Source organism: Strongylocentrotus purpuratus, unplaced genomic scaffold (assembly GCF_000002235.5).
Source record: "Strongylocentrotus purpuratus isolate Spur 01 unplaced genomic scaffold, Spur_5.0 spur5_scaffold_13, whole genome shotgun sequence".
Classification (NCBI taxonomy): domain Eukaryota; kingdom Metazoa; phylum Echinodermata; class Echinoidea; order Camarodonta; family Strongylocentrotidae; genus Strongylocentrotus; species Strongylocentrotus purpuratus.
This window is the reverse complement of record NW_022145598.1, coordinates 10,300,261-10,316,213: the sequence shown is the minus strand read 5'-3', so window position 1 is coordinate 10,316,213 and position 15,953 is coordinate 10,300,261. Positions and strand designations below refer to the sequence as shown.

At 39.7% G+C, this 15,953-nt stretch overlaps 1 protein-coding gene across 1 annotated transcript in view; it reads left to right on the top strand.

Annotated features, from left to right (window-relative positions):
* The window catches only part of LOC763770 (patched domain-containing protein 3), a 32,939-nt gene extending 18,792 nt beyond the window's left edge, over window positions 1-14,147 (top strand). Inside the window, exons 2-5 of the mRNA XM_030982881.1 lie at window positions 7,642-8,338; window positions 9,600-10,028; window positions 10,573-10,876; window positions 11,836-14,147. Coding sequence (XP_030838741.1) covers window positions 8,033-8,338; window positions 9,600-10,028; window positions 10,573-10,876; window positions 11,836-13,559 — 2,763 coding nt within the window. The 5' untranslated portion in view covers window positions 7,642-8,032 and the 3' untranslated portion in view covers window positions 13,560-14,147. The remainder of the gene's footprint in view (window positions 1-7,641; window positions 8,339-9,599; window positions 10,029-10,572; window positions 10,877-11,835) is intronic.
* The last annotated feature ends 1,806 nt before the right edge of the window (window positions 14,148-15,953 follow it).

Sequence of the window (15,953 nt, the reverse complement as noted above, 5' to 3'; positions counted from 1 at the left end):
ATATGACATACTGATTGTTGAATGTGAGGCAATGATGAACCACTGATTTGTCTTCTTTCAAAATGAAAAAAAAAAATGGAATGCAAAGATTTGTCAAACTATATTCTGAAATGATTCAATCAGGTAGTAACGTTTCGTTATCATAATTATAGCAGAATTAAAACAAATGATAATGAATAACAAATTGTAATATTAAACTGGAAACTCCCCTTCCAGATCTGGTAGACTGCTCTGTAATAAAGCCTCATATTTAAAACATGAAATTTCGGTATTCTTCTCAACTTAATAATCTAGATTGTCTCATAAGGTATCACCATTCTGAAACCATATGCTCGCACTCATCAACTAAAAAGTTCGCCGAACTCGAGCTTTTAAATAGACACGAGTATTAAATCCAGTGAACTTCTGAACTCTTTCCGGGGATCATTTACCGATAGCGGCAAACTTCCTCCAATGTCACTTACTCCATACCCTATTCGAGTTGCTTTACTGTTTGTTCTTTAATTACACAATCAGTTAATGAGTTAATCTGTAACTATCCTTCTCTCAATCCTTAGCATGCAATTTTTTTTCGAATGCAGCACTGAGTCTTCAATCTGAAGTAAACCCTGTGGACTTTGAGTTTGAGCCGAAAAAAAGTTCGTCTGCCCATGATATAGTCTTATTTCAAGAAGCTCAAGAGCCTTTTTGAAAATATTCATGAAACTTTTTCTTGCTTGGTACAAGATTGATTCCGTCGTATTTTCAAGTGGAGTTCTTTCAAGTTTGAGTTATCGGTTTTTAATTCTAATATAGGCTGATTGGTGAAAGTACCGAAAGGTGTGCGAGAATAGATACTTGTACATTGAGAACCTACCCCCCCCCCCCAAATATAAATGCAAAGGATTAAAAGAAATTAAAATGGTGTAGGAATACCTGAGCCTCACTTTGAGGACTGATAAAGTATGGTAATTGTATTAGATTTTAAGGTTAGAAAGGAGATGAAAACATGGAACCCCCCCCCCCCCTCGGAAAAAAACGAGGAAAGACATTAAACACAACGAATAGCCTTTATTACGCAAACATAGATTTAGAGTCATAAAAAGAAATGCACGGTGACTGAAAAAAAGGGGGGGGGGGAGACGGAAGGAGTAAAAAAAGAGAGGAGTCATACAAAAAGGCAACTAAAAGAAGTCAAATCTCAAATCATCGGAGAAGGAAGGAGTAGAATTATAAGGGCATTACTAAAACAGAGTAAAATAAGACGTACATTAAAAAATAAGTTCATAAGTCTGTAAGCAAGGCAACTCCATACGATTTCGTGATGTCACAATGATGTTGCCCTCCGTTATCTTTATTTGAAAATAGTGACACAAGTGTTAAATACGGTGCCACTTTAAATTGTTTAGACTCCATGGTATCAAAGTGGCTGTTTTCCATTTTCTCTGTATTTCCTTTACTCTTTTTTTCTTTCTTCTAATTTTTTTCTTGGGGAGAGGGAACTTCTATATAATTACCTGTCTCTTCTTATGACATCATCAATGACGTATCTTAAGCGACTGACAATGGAATTCATGGAAATGAAAGTTATCCTAGCAACTCATACAATTTATTTTCCATGATTAATTAGGAATATGTGCTATTATAATAGATGGGGGTTGAGAGAGAAAAAGAGAGAGCGAGGGGGGGGGGGGCTGGGGAGGGGTCGAGGTGGGGTGAGGCGAGGTATGGAGAGTTATCGTGTTCATGAATACATTTGGATAAATAACTGAATATGTAGATGATGGAGATATGGAGAGAGAGATGGATGTGCAAACATGAAAGTGTGTACATTAGGGAAATGTAATAATATGTCCTTTCATGCCAACGGCGACGCTTCTTCGTAGTAACGAATCAATTTAACTCTTAACAAAAATTCACATACTGACTTTGCAGATCTACTATGTGCATTGTATTGTGAAAAAAAAATACATGTACCTATTAAAATCGAGAGAATCATTCCTTGATATTTCCAAGCGAAAATAATTCAACAATCTTGATACCATCAGCAAGTGATGGTGATGGTCGTTCACCCTCCACCACCTCCAGTTAAAACTCTTCTTTGGAGTATTTAGGAGGAAATGAATCCAAGATCCAAGTGCACTAAAATCTTTCGATTACTGCATGGGAGTTTATATATTTGCTTTCCACAGAAGCATAACAAAAATTGTACAAGTGGGTGAACAAAATAATTGGATCCTCATTCTCAAGCTGATTAATGATTGACGTTCTCGTCCTATAAAAAGGAATGAATCTTTAAAAATCGGATCTAATCTCGAAACTTTTTAGGGTTGAGTATTGATTTGAAAGTGTGTCAAAATATTGTTTCTGTTTTTATCCATCAGGAGATGTTTAAAGTCCAATTGAACCCTGTTTAGAGAGACAGATGCTGGTCTTTCCAAACCCTAGATGGCAAATATTATTTTATAATTTTATCTATCATGTGAAGGTGTGGTCGAGGGAGGGAGTAGGGGGTGTTTAAGGGTTCACCAAATGGCTTTCAGGGGGAGGGGCGTTAGCGGCCGGTTCCCCTTCTACAAATCTGACATTCAATAAGCTACCCACAGCAAAATTGTTTTCCTTCTCAAAGATTTTTTTTGTTTTGTTTTTGTTTTTGTTGGGGGGGGTGGTATATAGTTACCCCTTTCGTCATTCAAACTATACCCGCCCTTACTTGAGGTGATCTCGCTTCCTAAGGGCAGGACCGATCGTTGACCGCAACCTGTCAACAAATATGATTATGAAACAATTACTTTTTGACCTACCTTCTGAGGGCCTATTCGCGTACATGGAGAGCATTTGGTGTCGAGGGGCATGTTCCGATGTTGTTGATGAATTTGGTGGTACTGGTAAGTCGGTGCTTCGTGGTGGTGGTGGTGATGGTGGTGGTGGTGGTAGTGGTGGTGGTGGTGGTGATGATAATGATGGTGGTGATGTTAACCAGTGATTTCTTTTTTACATTTGACATCATCATAACCTATAATTGCATGAAATGCTATTTTCAATCTTAAGAAAGTTCATGGAAGACGACATTCTCTACTTATCATCTCACAACAAATAACTTTAACTATTTGTCAACTGCCGCAGTTTGTGGTATATTCGGCCCTTATCAATGACATAATACATGCAAACGATTCGATTTCTTTTCCGGTCTTAACTCGTTAATATTTAAGATATCATAACGGATTGGTTGCATGTCAATTGCAATAAGTACAGCTGGGTTGTCGACACCAAAATAATTACCTTATCTTCATTCTTATCTTACACAATTATTCAATAACAAACCGCTTATTTATCTAATTATCTTGTATCTCTTCAAATATTGACCATACATGAGATTGTCAGTTCAGACTTAGGGGGAATGATCTCTGAAGAACCTTTGACTCCGGTTATTTTTTCTTAAATGATGTCAAGGAGGTGTAGATCTCTAATTAGCCTGAACGTGCTATGTGATTCGGAAGAGTATACAGAGGTCACTGCACTTTAAGCGTCTGGGTATTTTTTTTGACATGTTCCATTGTTTTGTCTTTTCCTTCATATACTGTAAAAGTTGCACATAATATTTTTCTTACCATTTTAATGAAGTAATTGTGACAATATGATTTATTCTCAACATATAACCTTTTGCTTCTCAGAACTTTATAACAGTTATTTATTGATTTATCTGTACAGTTCTAAGAAGATGGAAACTTTATCGATCAAGAATAAATCATATTGTCACAAGCATTTCATGAAAAGGGCTAAAGAACATTTATTCCAATTTGATGGGCAAAAGTGTATTTTCTCTGTCATAGCTTTAGAAGTTTGTCGCATTCATTATACATTTTTCCCTAGAGACCTAGTAGTTATTTCATCGACGCATTGTATTTTCGTTGTCGTTTGTCACTACTCAATTTCAAGGCCTCTGTGGGATTCCTGCTATCAATATGATCATCGAGATCTGAACAATAATCTTGCTCAGCATAATTATTATTTCAAAAAACTAAAAATATGACAGGAATGATGAAGATTATTGGCTGTCTTTTCGATTGTCATTTTCATTTTGCGAATAAGGACGTGTATTGTCAGTACACATGGATACATGTCAGATACATTCTATTTCAAAATATATAAAGAAAAGGAGCTAGCTAATTATTCTGCATTTACTTTCAAAGAACAGAATTTGACTGCGCACAGCATCAGGTACCCGTTTCGCAAAACTTGTCATCAGTGACAAATGACAGTCTTTGTTATAAGCTACTAAAACCCTTGCTTCTGATTGGTTATCAGCAGATTTGTCACTGATTTTTGTAATTTGTCATTGAAAGAAGGCTTTGTGAAGCGGATCCCAGTTCTGAACATGCAAGCATCGTTTCGAGATGTTTGCAAGCCTATACGCTGGTCCTTATTTATTTTAAGGATTAGTGTCATGTAGTTGTCTAACTAGCTAGAATAGCTCTTATTTATTCTTAATTTGTGTAGACGGGTAGATTGGCCTTGGGGTAGATTGGGGGCGACCTCCTCCCCCACCCCCAACCCCCCCCCCCCCACAAAAATGTAAAGGGCCCAGTACCGGCAGTGTTTCCATATCTCACACATAATGAATAATGTCTTTGGATCCAAGTTCTCACACTCTATACAGGTTACTTCTAACGTGTTTAAAGGGTGAAATATACAATTTTTGAAGAAAAAAGCTGCCAGTATGCCTATACCATTCAACTTTTTAGATGGCGATGTAACACCTCAATTTTAAAAAGTGTGAAATGTATGAATTGGGGCCTGTGATATCTTAAATAGTATATAGCTCAGATAAGTATAGCCCATCATCATTGATGCCCGTCCCCCTCCCCCCCCCCCCCAAAAAAAAAAACTCCCAGCGAAAAAATAGAACAATGCCCCCGTTATCTGCTACATATCTTTGACAAGTTGGTATCTCTATTTTTGTCGCTGTCAGCTGAACAGCTGATTTTTTTCTTCTTTTTGGGCACTCGTACGTGACGCTGGTTTGGGACGGGTCGAAACGAGCTCTTAGTCATTAGTCTGTCTGTCTGTCTGTCTGTTTTGAAGTCCCTTTGACAACTCTGAAAGGACCCCAGTTTAAGGTACTATTGGAATTTTTTTCGTCAAAACCTTCTTCTGTCACGCGTGTTTGCATTATCCACAGGTAATTTGTGATGCTTGAGACTGTTTCTAAATTATGGTTGACAATTGACATATACTTGGAGAGTGTTAAAATCGGAGTTTATTTATTTCATTGTGTGTTTTTTTTAAATTCTTTTCGTATTATTGTGTATAATATGTGTGTGTGTGTGTGCGACTGAAGATTGATGCTATTTTTCCATATGATTCATCTATTTCTGTTCATGATAGAAACAAAAATACTTAAACTGATGACAACGTAAAAAACAAATAATATGATCGGTACATTGTCAAAGAAAAGTTATTACATTATAGCCGTAGCACAAAGAAAGATTGTCACATAAGCGGAGCTTGAATGCCAATCCTTCGCAAAAAATAGAAATGATAGGAATAATCCAAGTTCTTATTATCGATAAGAAATGAAACTATGACTCAACGCCCACTATCATAGCTGTGAAGATTTTTATGGCCAAATTCTAGATCAAATTTCCTTCGATATTCATCCATTATGCTGGCACTACCTGGTTCGAGTATCATTGATATTCACATATAAAGGGATCGTTTAACAATGTTAAATATGAGATACACGGCCCCACGTTTGATCAGTGTCTGTGTCTCTGTGATATGGTGTAATATTGAAGCCCTACAAAAATCGCGCTTCAAAATGATCAAGAAGTGCCTCAAAAAAGTAAAAATCTTTGAGTGACCGGTTTTACCATACTCGTTTTACCCAATAGACTGTAGTTTTATGAAAACCGTTTGGCAAACGGTTTTCAAAATTTGTAATTTGAATCATAAATATCTTGATAATCAGGCATGCGATGGGCTTGTAAAAGTCATGGGCTTCCTGACTGACCTAAAGGTTTATAATTATTATTGCAGCATGAGCTAAATCCAGAATTTTGTTTCAGAATCTGAAACAAAGTTACCGGATCCCTTCAAGAAGATAATAATTAAAACCTTAAGGCAGGTGTCCCGGGCATGAAAAAAGATTAATATTTAACCGTCAGGCTACCAATTTACGTTGGGTCTATATTTAGCCATGATCAAAGTGCGTAGTGGGCGCGAAACAAAATGATGTGGGCGATGTTCTTTTTCTTCTCTTTTAAAAAATGTTATTTATATGGTGGGCGATGTTCTTTCTTATTAGCATGTGAAAGATAATTATTTAAGGGTTTAGTTAACGCATTTTCGGATGGAAGTTAAATGGCAATTGTTCATTTAATATGTACGAGTGTGCTGAGCTTCAATTAAAAAGGGGGCGGGGTTGGACTGATAATAATGACAATAACAAGTTCCGACAATGAAAGCGAAATATTTCCGGAGGAGACAAAGACGAGGAAGATGGTCGAGAATAAGAAACAGTACCCAGACAAAAGCAGAAAAAGACAACAAGTTCGTTCGACTTCAAATACAAAGTGCAGACAACAAATATAACTGCTACCTTGCATTAATGGACCTTTATCTATATTTAAACTTTATTATAATTATATGTCTTTCGCAAATGTTATCATTCCTCTATCATTATACTGATAACCTGGGACATGGATCCTTTGATTCGAGTATGTTTATTTGCCTTACACGTGACCTTCTACTTCACCGCTCTATAATTTTGCTGTATCATTTTTTTCCTTCAGTATATTATGGCCAATGCAATATAATTACGTTAGTTGACGATAATAACTATTATAACTGCCGATTTGCTTTCTGATTCCTTTTCATTCTTCTTCTGCTTCATGTTCACCTCCTCCTTGTTCTCCCTTTTCTTCTTCTGTTTCTTCTTCTTCTTCTTCTTCTTCTTCTTCTTCTTCTTCTCCTTCAAGTTTTCCTCCTCCTTGTTCTCCCTTTTCTTCTTCTGTTCCTTCTTCTTCTTCTTCTTCTTCTTCTTCTTCCTCCTCCTTTTAACCCTTATCTAAGTGAACAGGGATATCGAATTGAGTGCAGATATGCGTTTCTCGATGGTGTATTACTTGCGGAATAGGATACGTCGAGGATGAAGAATAAGACGACTCAATTAATAATCTGACTCTGAATATATCGGCCTAAACCACTTTATCCATAATTTTGTTGGCACGTTCTCATGTTGTATATTCTACAAGCGAAATATTATAATTACACAAATATTTTGTGTTCACTTTGTATCTTGTCGCTTCGCGGGGCCACTGAAAAGTTATCTAAAGTTTGACGAGATATATAATCAACTGATTTGTTTTAACATTTTCATTTATGTTTGTTGGGTGGTTTGTTTAATTTCAGCTAGGCCCTACAACATTTTTACTTTCATCTTGATAAGACTGCTACACAAAGATGTCGTTATAGTGCCGGTTGCAATCACGGTGGAGAAAAGAAGTTTTGATGCCACATTATAATGAAGTGACCAAAGGAAATGAAAGTGCATCATGTCTATTTTTATGATGTCTTCCTTATCAAAATAATTTGAATTCACCAGTGCTTAATGGATTGTGAACTAAACCCGTCTTCCGTTTCCTTATTTCGTCTTCACAGATATCTAGCAAACAAAAACCACGATCCATATCATTCTCTCTCAGTCGACTGCTATCTTCTCTTGAGCCTTGCTGACTGAGACGACTTCTCTGATTGGATACCCGCATCCCGTCACGTTATCAATGACCAATTACGTACGGAGTCTCATCGTTTCGTCACCAGTCTGTGTGGAGTTGGTCGCAGAGTTTGCGCGCGACCCTAGACTACCAATTCTTCCAAAATTTAGTCTGCAAGGGAGACTCCAGTGACAACGGACCGCTGACAGTGGTAGCTCACACGTAAATCGGTACATGTCTCTAATTTGCCAGTAACTGTAGCCGCTCGCAAAAAAGGAAAAGGAGATAATAATTTGATGATTTTGACAAGGAATTAAAAGGATATATCTTTCAACATGTACGGCGAGAAAGGCGACGATGAGCACAAATACCGGTGCATCGACCATGCGATGACGGCGGCGTTCTTCAAGTTCGGCCAGCTCGTCTCCCGACATCGTATTTTCTTTCTCCTGATGCCGCTCATGGTCGCCATCGTGTGCGTTCACGGCATCACGTGTCTCGTCATTCAGGACGACGTCGTCTACCTCTTCACGCCGACGGGTAGCCCTGGTCGCGCCGATGGCGAAGTCTTCAAGACCTATTTCCCATCTGGAGACAACGAGACGGAATTTTTACCCAACCGAGAGCTGATCGATCGGCAGGTAAGGATTGTATTTAATAGTTTTTTTTTTTTCCTTATCTTGGGTTAAATTATTTTACTTTTTGAAGATTGATCCGTATATTTTCAAGGGAATGTGTAAAAATATGCTAAATAAATATTATGCAGTGCACGTAAACCGGATATGAACTGTACACTCTAAAATGAAAAAAATTTAAGGAATTCATAAGAAATTGTAGGTTGGTATAGAGTAGAAATCATGTTTGTTAAATAATTATGATACAATATCATATAATGTTGTATAAGTCGGTCGCATGGCAGTATACTTCAGTTTGATTAGCAATATCAATTTTCTACAATAAAACATACAGTAACCAACAAATCATATTTCTAAATGATTGCGTATATGATGGTCACTGATCAAACTAAAGTGAGGTTTTATATTGCTTGGTTCAATTCCGGTAAGATCGATTTAGCTGAGAATTAAAGATACCTATCAATTGCCTGTGAATTAGATACGCCTACCGGGTATATCGTTTTTACTGGTAATTCTATAATTTTCGTCACATGATTTTAATTCCAAATTGCCACATGTCAGCTCATTTGTTAGCATGGTAAGCTCGTCATGGGTATCAGTTACCGACAAATTATTGATGGGTATTCAATATACACGAGGTGATTAATATGAATTGTTTTATCCCCGTATTCGTGCAAATGTAAACATGTAATTCCCAATTGTCGATTAGAGGACAAATATTTTGAATAAAGAAAGTTATCTTTGTGATGTTATTTCGCTTCAATATTTGTCTTTTCCTTAAAAATACCAAAGAATAACCATGAGGGTCGATAATCTAGTTCATTTAACTTTCTTTTTGTACAGGAAGCTATTGGATCTAATAGTTAGCTCAAAATTCCCAAAATAGTATTTTATCCAATAAAGACATTAACGGAAATAGGCTGCAAACGGATGTCACCGAATATCTAGCGACCCGTAGTCAGAGTAAATCGTTTTGTCATGATATTACATGATATCTTATGTGAAACAAACAATTCATTTACCTCGGTCTGTGTTTTTCTTTTGAGAAGAAAAGGCTCGTTAATTTTCTTGTATTTCCCCTATAAGCTCATCTCGACATTTTCAGAAAATCAAGACATGACTATAACAATGTTACGAATGCAGCTATCATTTGAAAAGTAATCCCATGCAGTAACTCAATTCAGTACCAAGTTTTTTGGCGGCGTAGTCATGGTAACCTGGTATTATTCTTCATCTGTTCCTCCACTTCTTCTTTTTCTTCTTCCAGACCCGCGGTAGCATCATCGTCCGCGAGAAGGACGACGGTGACGTCCTTTCGACGGCGGCCTTCCGGGAGATCGCCCATCTGGACGAGCTCATCCGCACCTTCACTTTCACGAGCAACTACACCGACTACAGCTACAGCCACGTGTGCCAAACATGGCTCCACGCCTGCCATGACAACGTTCTCATGTCGATCCTACGGCATCAAGTCGAAGCTATGGACCATATCAACTTGACCTTCCCCTTCCTGCCGTTGCCCCCGCCCCACGAGGGGAGGGTGTTTGTCGGTAGCCAGCTGGGAGGGGTGGACCTGTACCCCGGGACGGATGTGATCAAGATGGCGAGGGCTATGCTGCTCATCTATAGCGTTACCAGGGAAACCCGTGAAGCGGAAGAGCTGGCGTACGAGTGGGAGGAACATTTTATCCAGGAGGTAAAGATTTATTCTCAGAATTTGAACCTAAATATAATTAGCTATTGACATATGATCATGTAGAAATTATGCTTTACCAAAACGTCAACCGTTAAAAGTTTTAAGATAGGCCCTTCTGGTAATTTCCTAAATCGTATAGAGAAATTAGCAACATTACCTCAAGGGCATTTCTCAAACAATCACTGGCCGAAACGATAACAGCTCGTTTTTAAATGATGGATGGCGCATATTTTACTTGGAAAGCCCAAACAAGAATATTATGCTTGACTTTTGACAGCGGCGTGATTACAACCTAATTTCATGCACACATTAAGTTGTTCCCTCGTTTATCAGGCCCGTTGTTTTGACAATTTTAATGTTTAGTAATAATCTGTCACAGTCTGATCACAGCATCTCGACGTATTTTATCAACAAAAGAACAATGCAAAAGGTAATTGATAAACATTTTGATGGGGTATCATTGTTTTCTGCGTTGTTAGGAAAAGAAACCACTTTGTCATCTAATGTAATGTTCTTTTTTTTCTTTATTTTTTTCCTTCTTAAGGTGGATAAATTCGCCGAGTCAGCCGAGCACATCGTGATCTCGTACGAGACTAGCTTCGGGCTCGCGGACGAGATCGGCGAGGCTAGCAAGCGCGTCATCCCCCTCTTCGTTGCGACGTTCTGCATGCTGGTCATCTTCGCGGTCGGGTCATGCATCATGCGAGACTGGGTGCAGTCGAAACCGTGGTTGGGTCTGATCGGCGTGCTGTCGGCGTCGTTGGCCATCGTCTCCTCGATCGGGTTCCTGAGCTACTGCCGTGTCGAGTTCAACGAGCTCGTCTCTCTCATGCCTTTCCTCATCATCGGTAAGTTCGTTTGTGAGAGATGAAAGTGGCATGAATGGATGGTGAATAGAGGGGAGGGGAGGGTTAAATAAAAATGAGATACGGGGAACTTTGAATGGAAGGAAGAGAAGGTTGCAGGGATGCCAATTTTTAGACAATGGCCTGAATTCAGGCCCTGGCGAGTTATTTTCAGACCATGGTTTAGGCTTTTTTGTGTACAAAACCCTTCTCAAAACCCACCTTTTTAATCAGTTATAGTTTACTGGAGGCGCACACAAGTAGTTAATTCCATTCAACTCAATTGTATTGTATTGCATTGTATTAGTAATATTTCATTTTACTTTGTTGCTTTTAAGGTATTAAACATGTTGAATAATTAAAAGTTAGACAGTACCACCTGTGCGCTTAGAAACATCTGTATAAAGCGCCCTATAAATGTTATTATTATTATTATTATTTACAAAATAGCTCATTCTAGGTGATTTTCAGGCCCTCTGATCAATTCTAACTGGTATCACTGAGGTTGGAATATACGGGGAGGAAAACAGGAGCGGAAAACAAAGGCGGTGCAAAGGCATTTGGAAAGAAAAAGAAGTAGAAGAAGAAGGAAAAGGAGGAGAGGTCGTGGAGGAGGAAGAAAAATATGTTATTGGGAAAACAGACAATCATAGTCACTGCTTAAGGATTCTTCTTTTTCCAGGCAACTGCAATTTGTGGAATCTAGATCCTAATGACGAATACAATTCTAATTTAAAAAAATAGGAAAATGTTATGCACACGAATACTTATATTTCCTTTAGCATTTTGTTTGTTATTTCCTTCATGAAAATGTTCCCCACATGTATAAATGCCTTTGTGGTAATAAGTAGCGCCTCTCAGAAAATATGTAGACCATGCCCCCACCCCATTATTGTATATGGAGGTAATAAAGACAGAGATGTTAATGCTTTTGTTTTTCTGTAATTTCGTCTTCTCTCCAGGTGTCGGAGTCGACAACATGTTCATCATGATCGCTGGCTGGCGTCAGCTCAGCATCTACCTACCCGTTCACGAGCGCATGGGCAAGACCTACTCCGAGGCCGCCGTCTCCATCACCATCACCAACCTCACCACCATCCTCGCCTTCATCATCGGCGCTTCCATCTCCCTACCAGCCATCCGCGCCTTCTGCATATACGCCGGAGTGGCCATGTTCTTCGCCTACTTCTACCAGATCACCTTCTTCGGCGCTTGCATGGCGTTCACCGGCGAACGCGAGGCGAAGAACCTTCACTGCTACACCTGCAAGAAGGTAGTGTCCAAGGACGAGTCGCCCAACAAGTTGTACATGATCTTCTGCGCCGGTGGCGTGCCGCAGCAGGACTCGAAGTGCAGGAAGCCCGAAGGCCACATCATCCACCCGGTCATGGTATTGTTCAGGGACTACTACGGTCCGTTCCTGATGAGGAAATGGGTGAAGCTGGTCGCGATGGGGTTGTTCATTGCTTACCTCGGTGGCGCTATCTATGGCTGCATGAACATCGATCAAGGGTTGAAACTACGGAACTTGGCCAGAGACGGCTCCCCAACATGGCGATTCTACAAGGAATACGAAGACTACTTCAGCGATTATGGCCCAGTCGTAAGCGTAGGGGTGACAGAACAAGTAGATTATTGGAATCAGTCTGCGCAGGACTCGCTGAACGAAACCCTCGCTGAAATTGAAGGGACGCATCTCTTTCACGGCAGCGAGATTAGCGTTTCCTGGCTGCGCGTTTACTCTCAGTACCTCAAAGCAATCTTCCAAACAAGCGAAGTCGATAAGGACACCTTCCTGACGATACTCCAACACAGGTTTTTGAAGGATTATCGCTTCAAGCAATTCGAACTCGACATCGCGTTTGAATACGCCGCGGACAACATCACCGCGGTCGACATCAAAGCGTCAAGGTTCTTGGTGACGTCACGCAACATGCAAAGCGCCATGCAAAAAAGAGACATGATGTTGGAGGTCCGCGAAATCGCCATCGAATCCTCCTTCAACATCATCACCTTTCATCCGATGTTCGTGGTTTATGACCAGTACGTCGGAACGATACCGAACTTGTTTCAGACGCTGGGGATAGCGATGGCGTGCATGATGATGGTGTCTTTGATCATGATCCCGCATCCTATCTGCGCCATCTTCGTCACGACCTGCGCCATCAGTATCGACGCCGCCGTCATCGGGTACATGTCGCTCTGGGGCGTCAGCCTCGACACCGTCTCCGTCATCAACATCATCCTCTGTATCGGGTTCAGTGTCGACTTCTCCGCCCACATCACGTACTCGTTCGTCTCCGCGCCCGACGAGGAGCCGAACAAACGCGCCATCGCTGCACTCTTCGCCGTCGGCATGCCAATCGCACAGGGCGCCCTCTCATCGATGATCGCCTTGAGCCCCCTCGCAACGGCTCCCACCTACCTCTTCAGGACATTCTTCAAAACCCTTTTCCTAGCCATGTCCTTTGGGGCACTCCACGGCCTCGTCTTCTTACCTGTTATCCTCTCCTTCCTCGGGAACATCATCCCCCGAAAGCACGCGAGAGAAGAAGAAGTAGAAGTGGAAAAGAAAGACATTGATCAATGCAATATTTACATCAATTACATGTTAGAACCTCCCGTTATAGCTGCAGCTCCTGATAATGAATTCTATGTCGTCGAAACAAAAATCAGCACGGTATGACGAAAGCACCACTTCCATCAGACACCAACTATATCGTGAATGCTGTTCGAAGTGGTATATTCAACACTCTAACTCCAAGTGCCTCTATATATTTTTTTCATTATGACATAAAAGAGAAAATGGCGATATGGTTGTTAGAATTTTTGTTGTTGTTAACAATGCAATAACTATGAATATATCCAATGTGCTACCGTGATCGGAGATGGGTTTCGATCAAACATCGTAGCCATTCTTGTAGGTGCCGTAAAGACAGCTTGTCATAATAATGGCCTAGCTATAATTGGACAGTTTTTCACAGGTCTTCGGCATTCGTATCAGATGCTGTTTTTCAGACCTTTTGGCAGTCGGAACTTTCGGAAAACTTCGGAACACTTCGGAATCACGACCATCAGAAGTTAATTTGACATTGACTGGCTGTCTTAAGTAGACCGAATGGTTTATCGCAATGTGTCATCATAACCGACGCATGTTTCAGTCGATACCACGGTCTAATGCAATCGAGACCTGCATACAATAATAATTATGCGATATTATGTGTGTAATGTTTTCGAAAGGGTATCGAGGAATGGGCTAAAGTTGCGCTTCACTTGCGTCTTTGTGAATGGCATTTAGGTCAAGTTGAAAGGCTCCACGCAAGTGACCTTTCAAACACGCAAGTGACCTTTCAAAGTGTTTGGTATCAAAATTTGCAGGTTTGTGTGCATTTGGGTAAAATCTAAATAAATTAGGGTCCGGAATTTACATCTAGTAAGACCCATTCAATCGGACCTCTGTTACAGTCAAACGCTGTATATCGTGACGTCATAATGCCAATGTTGGAAACTTTTAATGTGAGTCGGGTGTTCTACCAAGTCTGCCAATTCCAAAATGCTGCTTTTCATTAATAACTGTGATCATCACATCACATCCATAATCTAGAGTAAGATGCATATACATTCAGTCGGGGGGTGTCGCTAAAAGTTGTGCCCAATACCGTCGCTCAAATTTTCAGTCGACAAACTAAGAAATCTTATCGGACTTCTCGGCAAATTTCACAATTATAGGGTTACCCTTGGCAAATTTCAAGTTATGGACCCTGCCTGATAACGATTCACAATTGACCCAAATTGATCGCAAGTCCTTCTATTCCAATCATTGGAAAACTTACAAACTCTCTAGCAAACAGACTTGATATTAAATTACATCGATCTGAATTGATACCCATGTTTTAGAAGACGGGGGTCTGCATGTTGTTGGCAAACTTTCACATTTCTGGCCATGATTTATCCTTGTCGGCAGTTTTGGAAGTAGGTAGTTTATTTTTCGCTCGTTGGCAAGCCTGAAAATAAATGTTGTCGAGTACTTTGCCATTCAGAATATTCTAGCGACGCCTGAGACCATCTTCTCGCGTTTTGAGCGCGATTTTCCCCCTTCTACCAGGCGAAAGCCTCCAGCCGCGATAACTTTATTCATTGCGCCCTCTCGCGCCATTATCAGGGTTATCCTCGCGTTCCGTTCATGGTAACTGTGGTAACAGGGTCAGTGCGTTACAGGGATTTTATTTGTTGCATTTTTTTTTTGTTCATATTGAGCAGACATTTTCTTCATCTGATAAATTACATGTTTCATTCCCAGATGCATTCCAATTTTCAGCATTTTCTCCATGTTGGAGAGTGTTCACAATCATAAAGATCATTTGGTAAAAAAACAAAAGAAATAAAAGATGTATGGCTCAATGTAAAGATACCTAAAATGAAATAAGGCGAGATTATATTCATTGCATCTAATATATTATATCCAGCGGAAAAGCTGATTTTCTGTTAAACATTATTATTAGAAATGGAAGTATAAGGTGAAGATTTTGAAATCAGATTTTGTTTTTTTAAGTGCAAAGTTAAATAAATGGGCACAGATACCTTGGACAAACTTAACCATCAAGAATGAAAGGAATAACAACATTCTCATGATGAAAAAAAAAGTTCACCACCTTTTTGTTTTCTTCCTTAAAATTGGCTAATTACCTGTTCACTATGCGCACTTTTGCGGGATTTAAGTTTCAAAGAAAATCAGAAATTAAATTGTCTTTAGCTTCGCACTTTTCCGTGCATTCAACCAGTCAACATGCCATTGTGACTTTGTCCGGAATCACAAGATAACGTTGACAAGTTATCAGATTATTGAATTGCTATTTGTCTTTTCGTACTGTTTTTTTCTTCTAAAAGGTGTATACTATTTGCTTTTGCGATATAGTCTCATCACCCGATACCTCAGGTTATTTATTTTTTAGATTTAGCCAGAAGAAAGAAAGAAAATTAACTAGAGCACAGGAGACAATAATACTCGTGCGTTATCAAAGTTTCTGTCAATATACCGGACTTTGGACGGATTACAATGACCAAGGAAAGGTTACCTGAT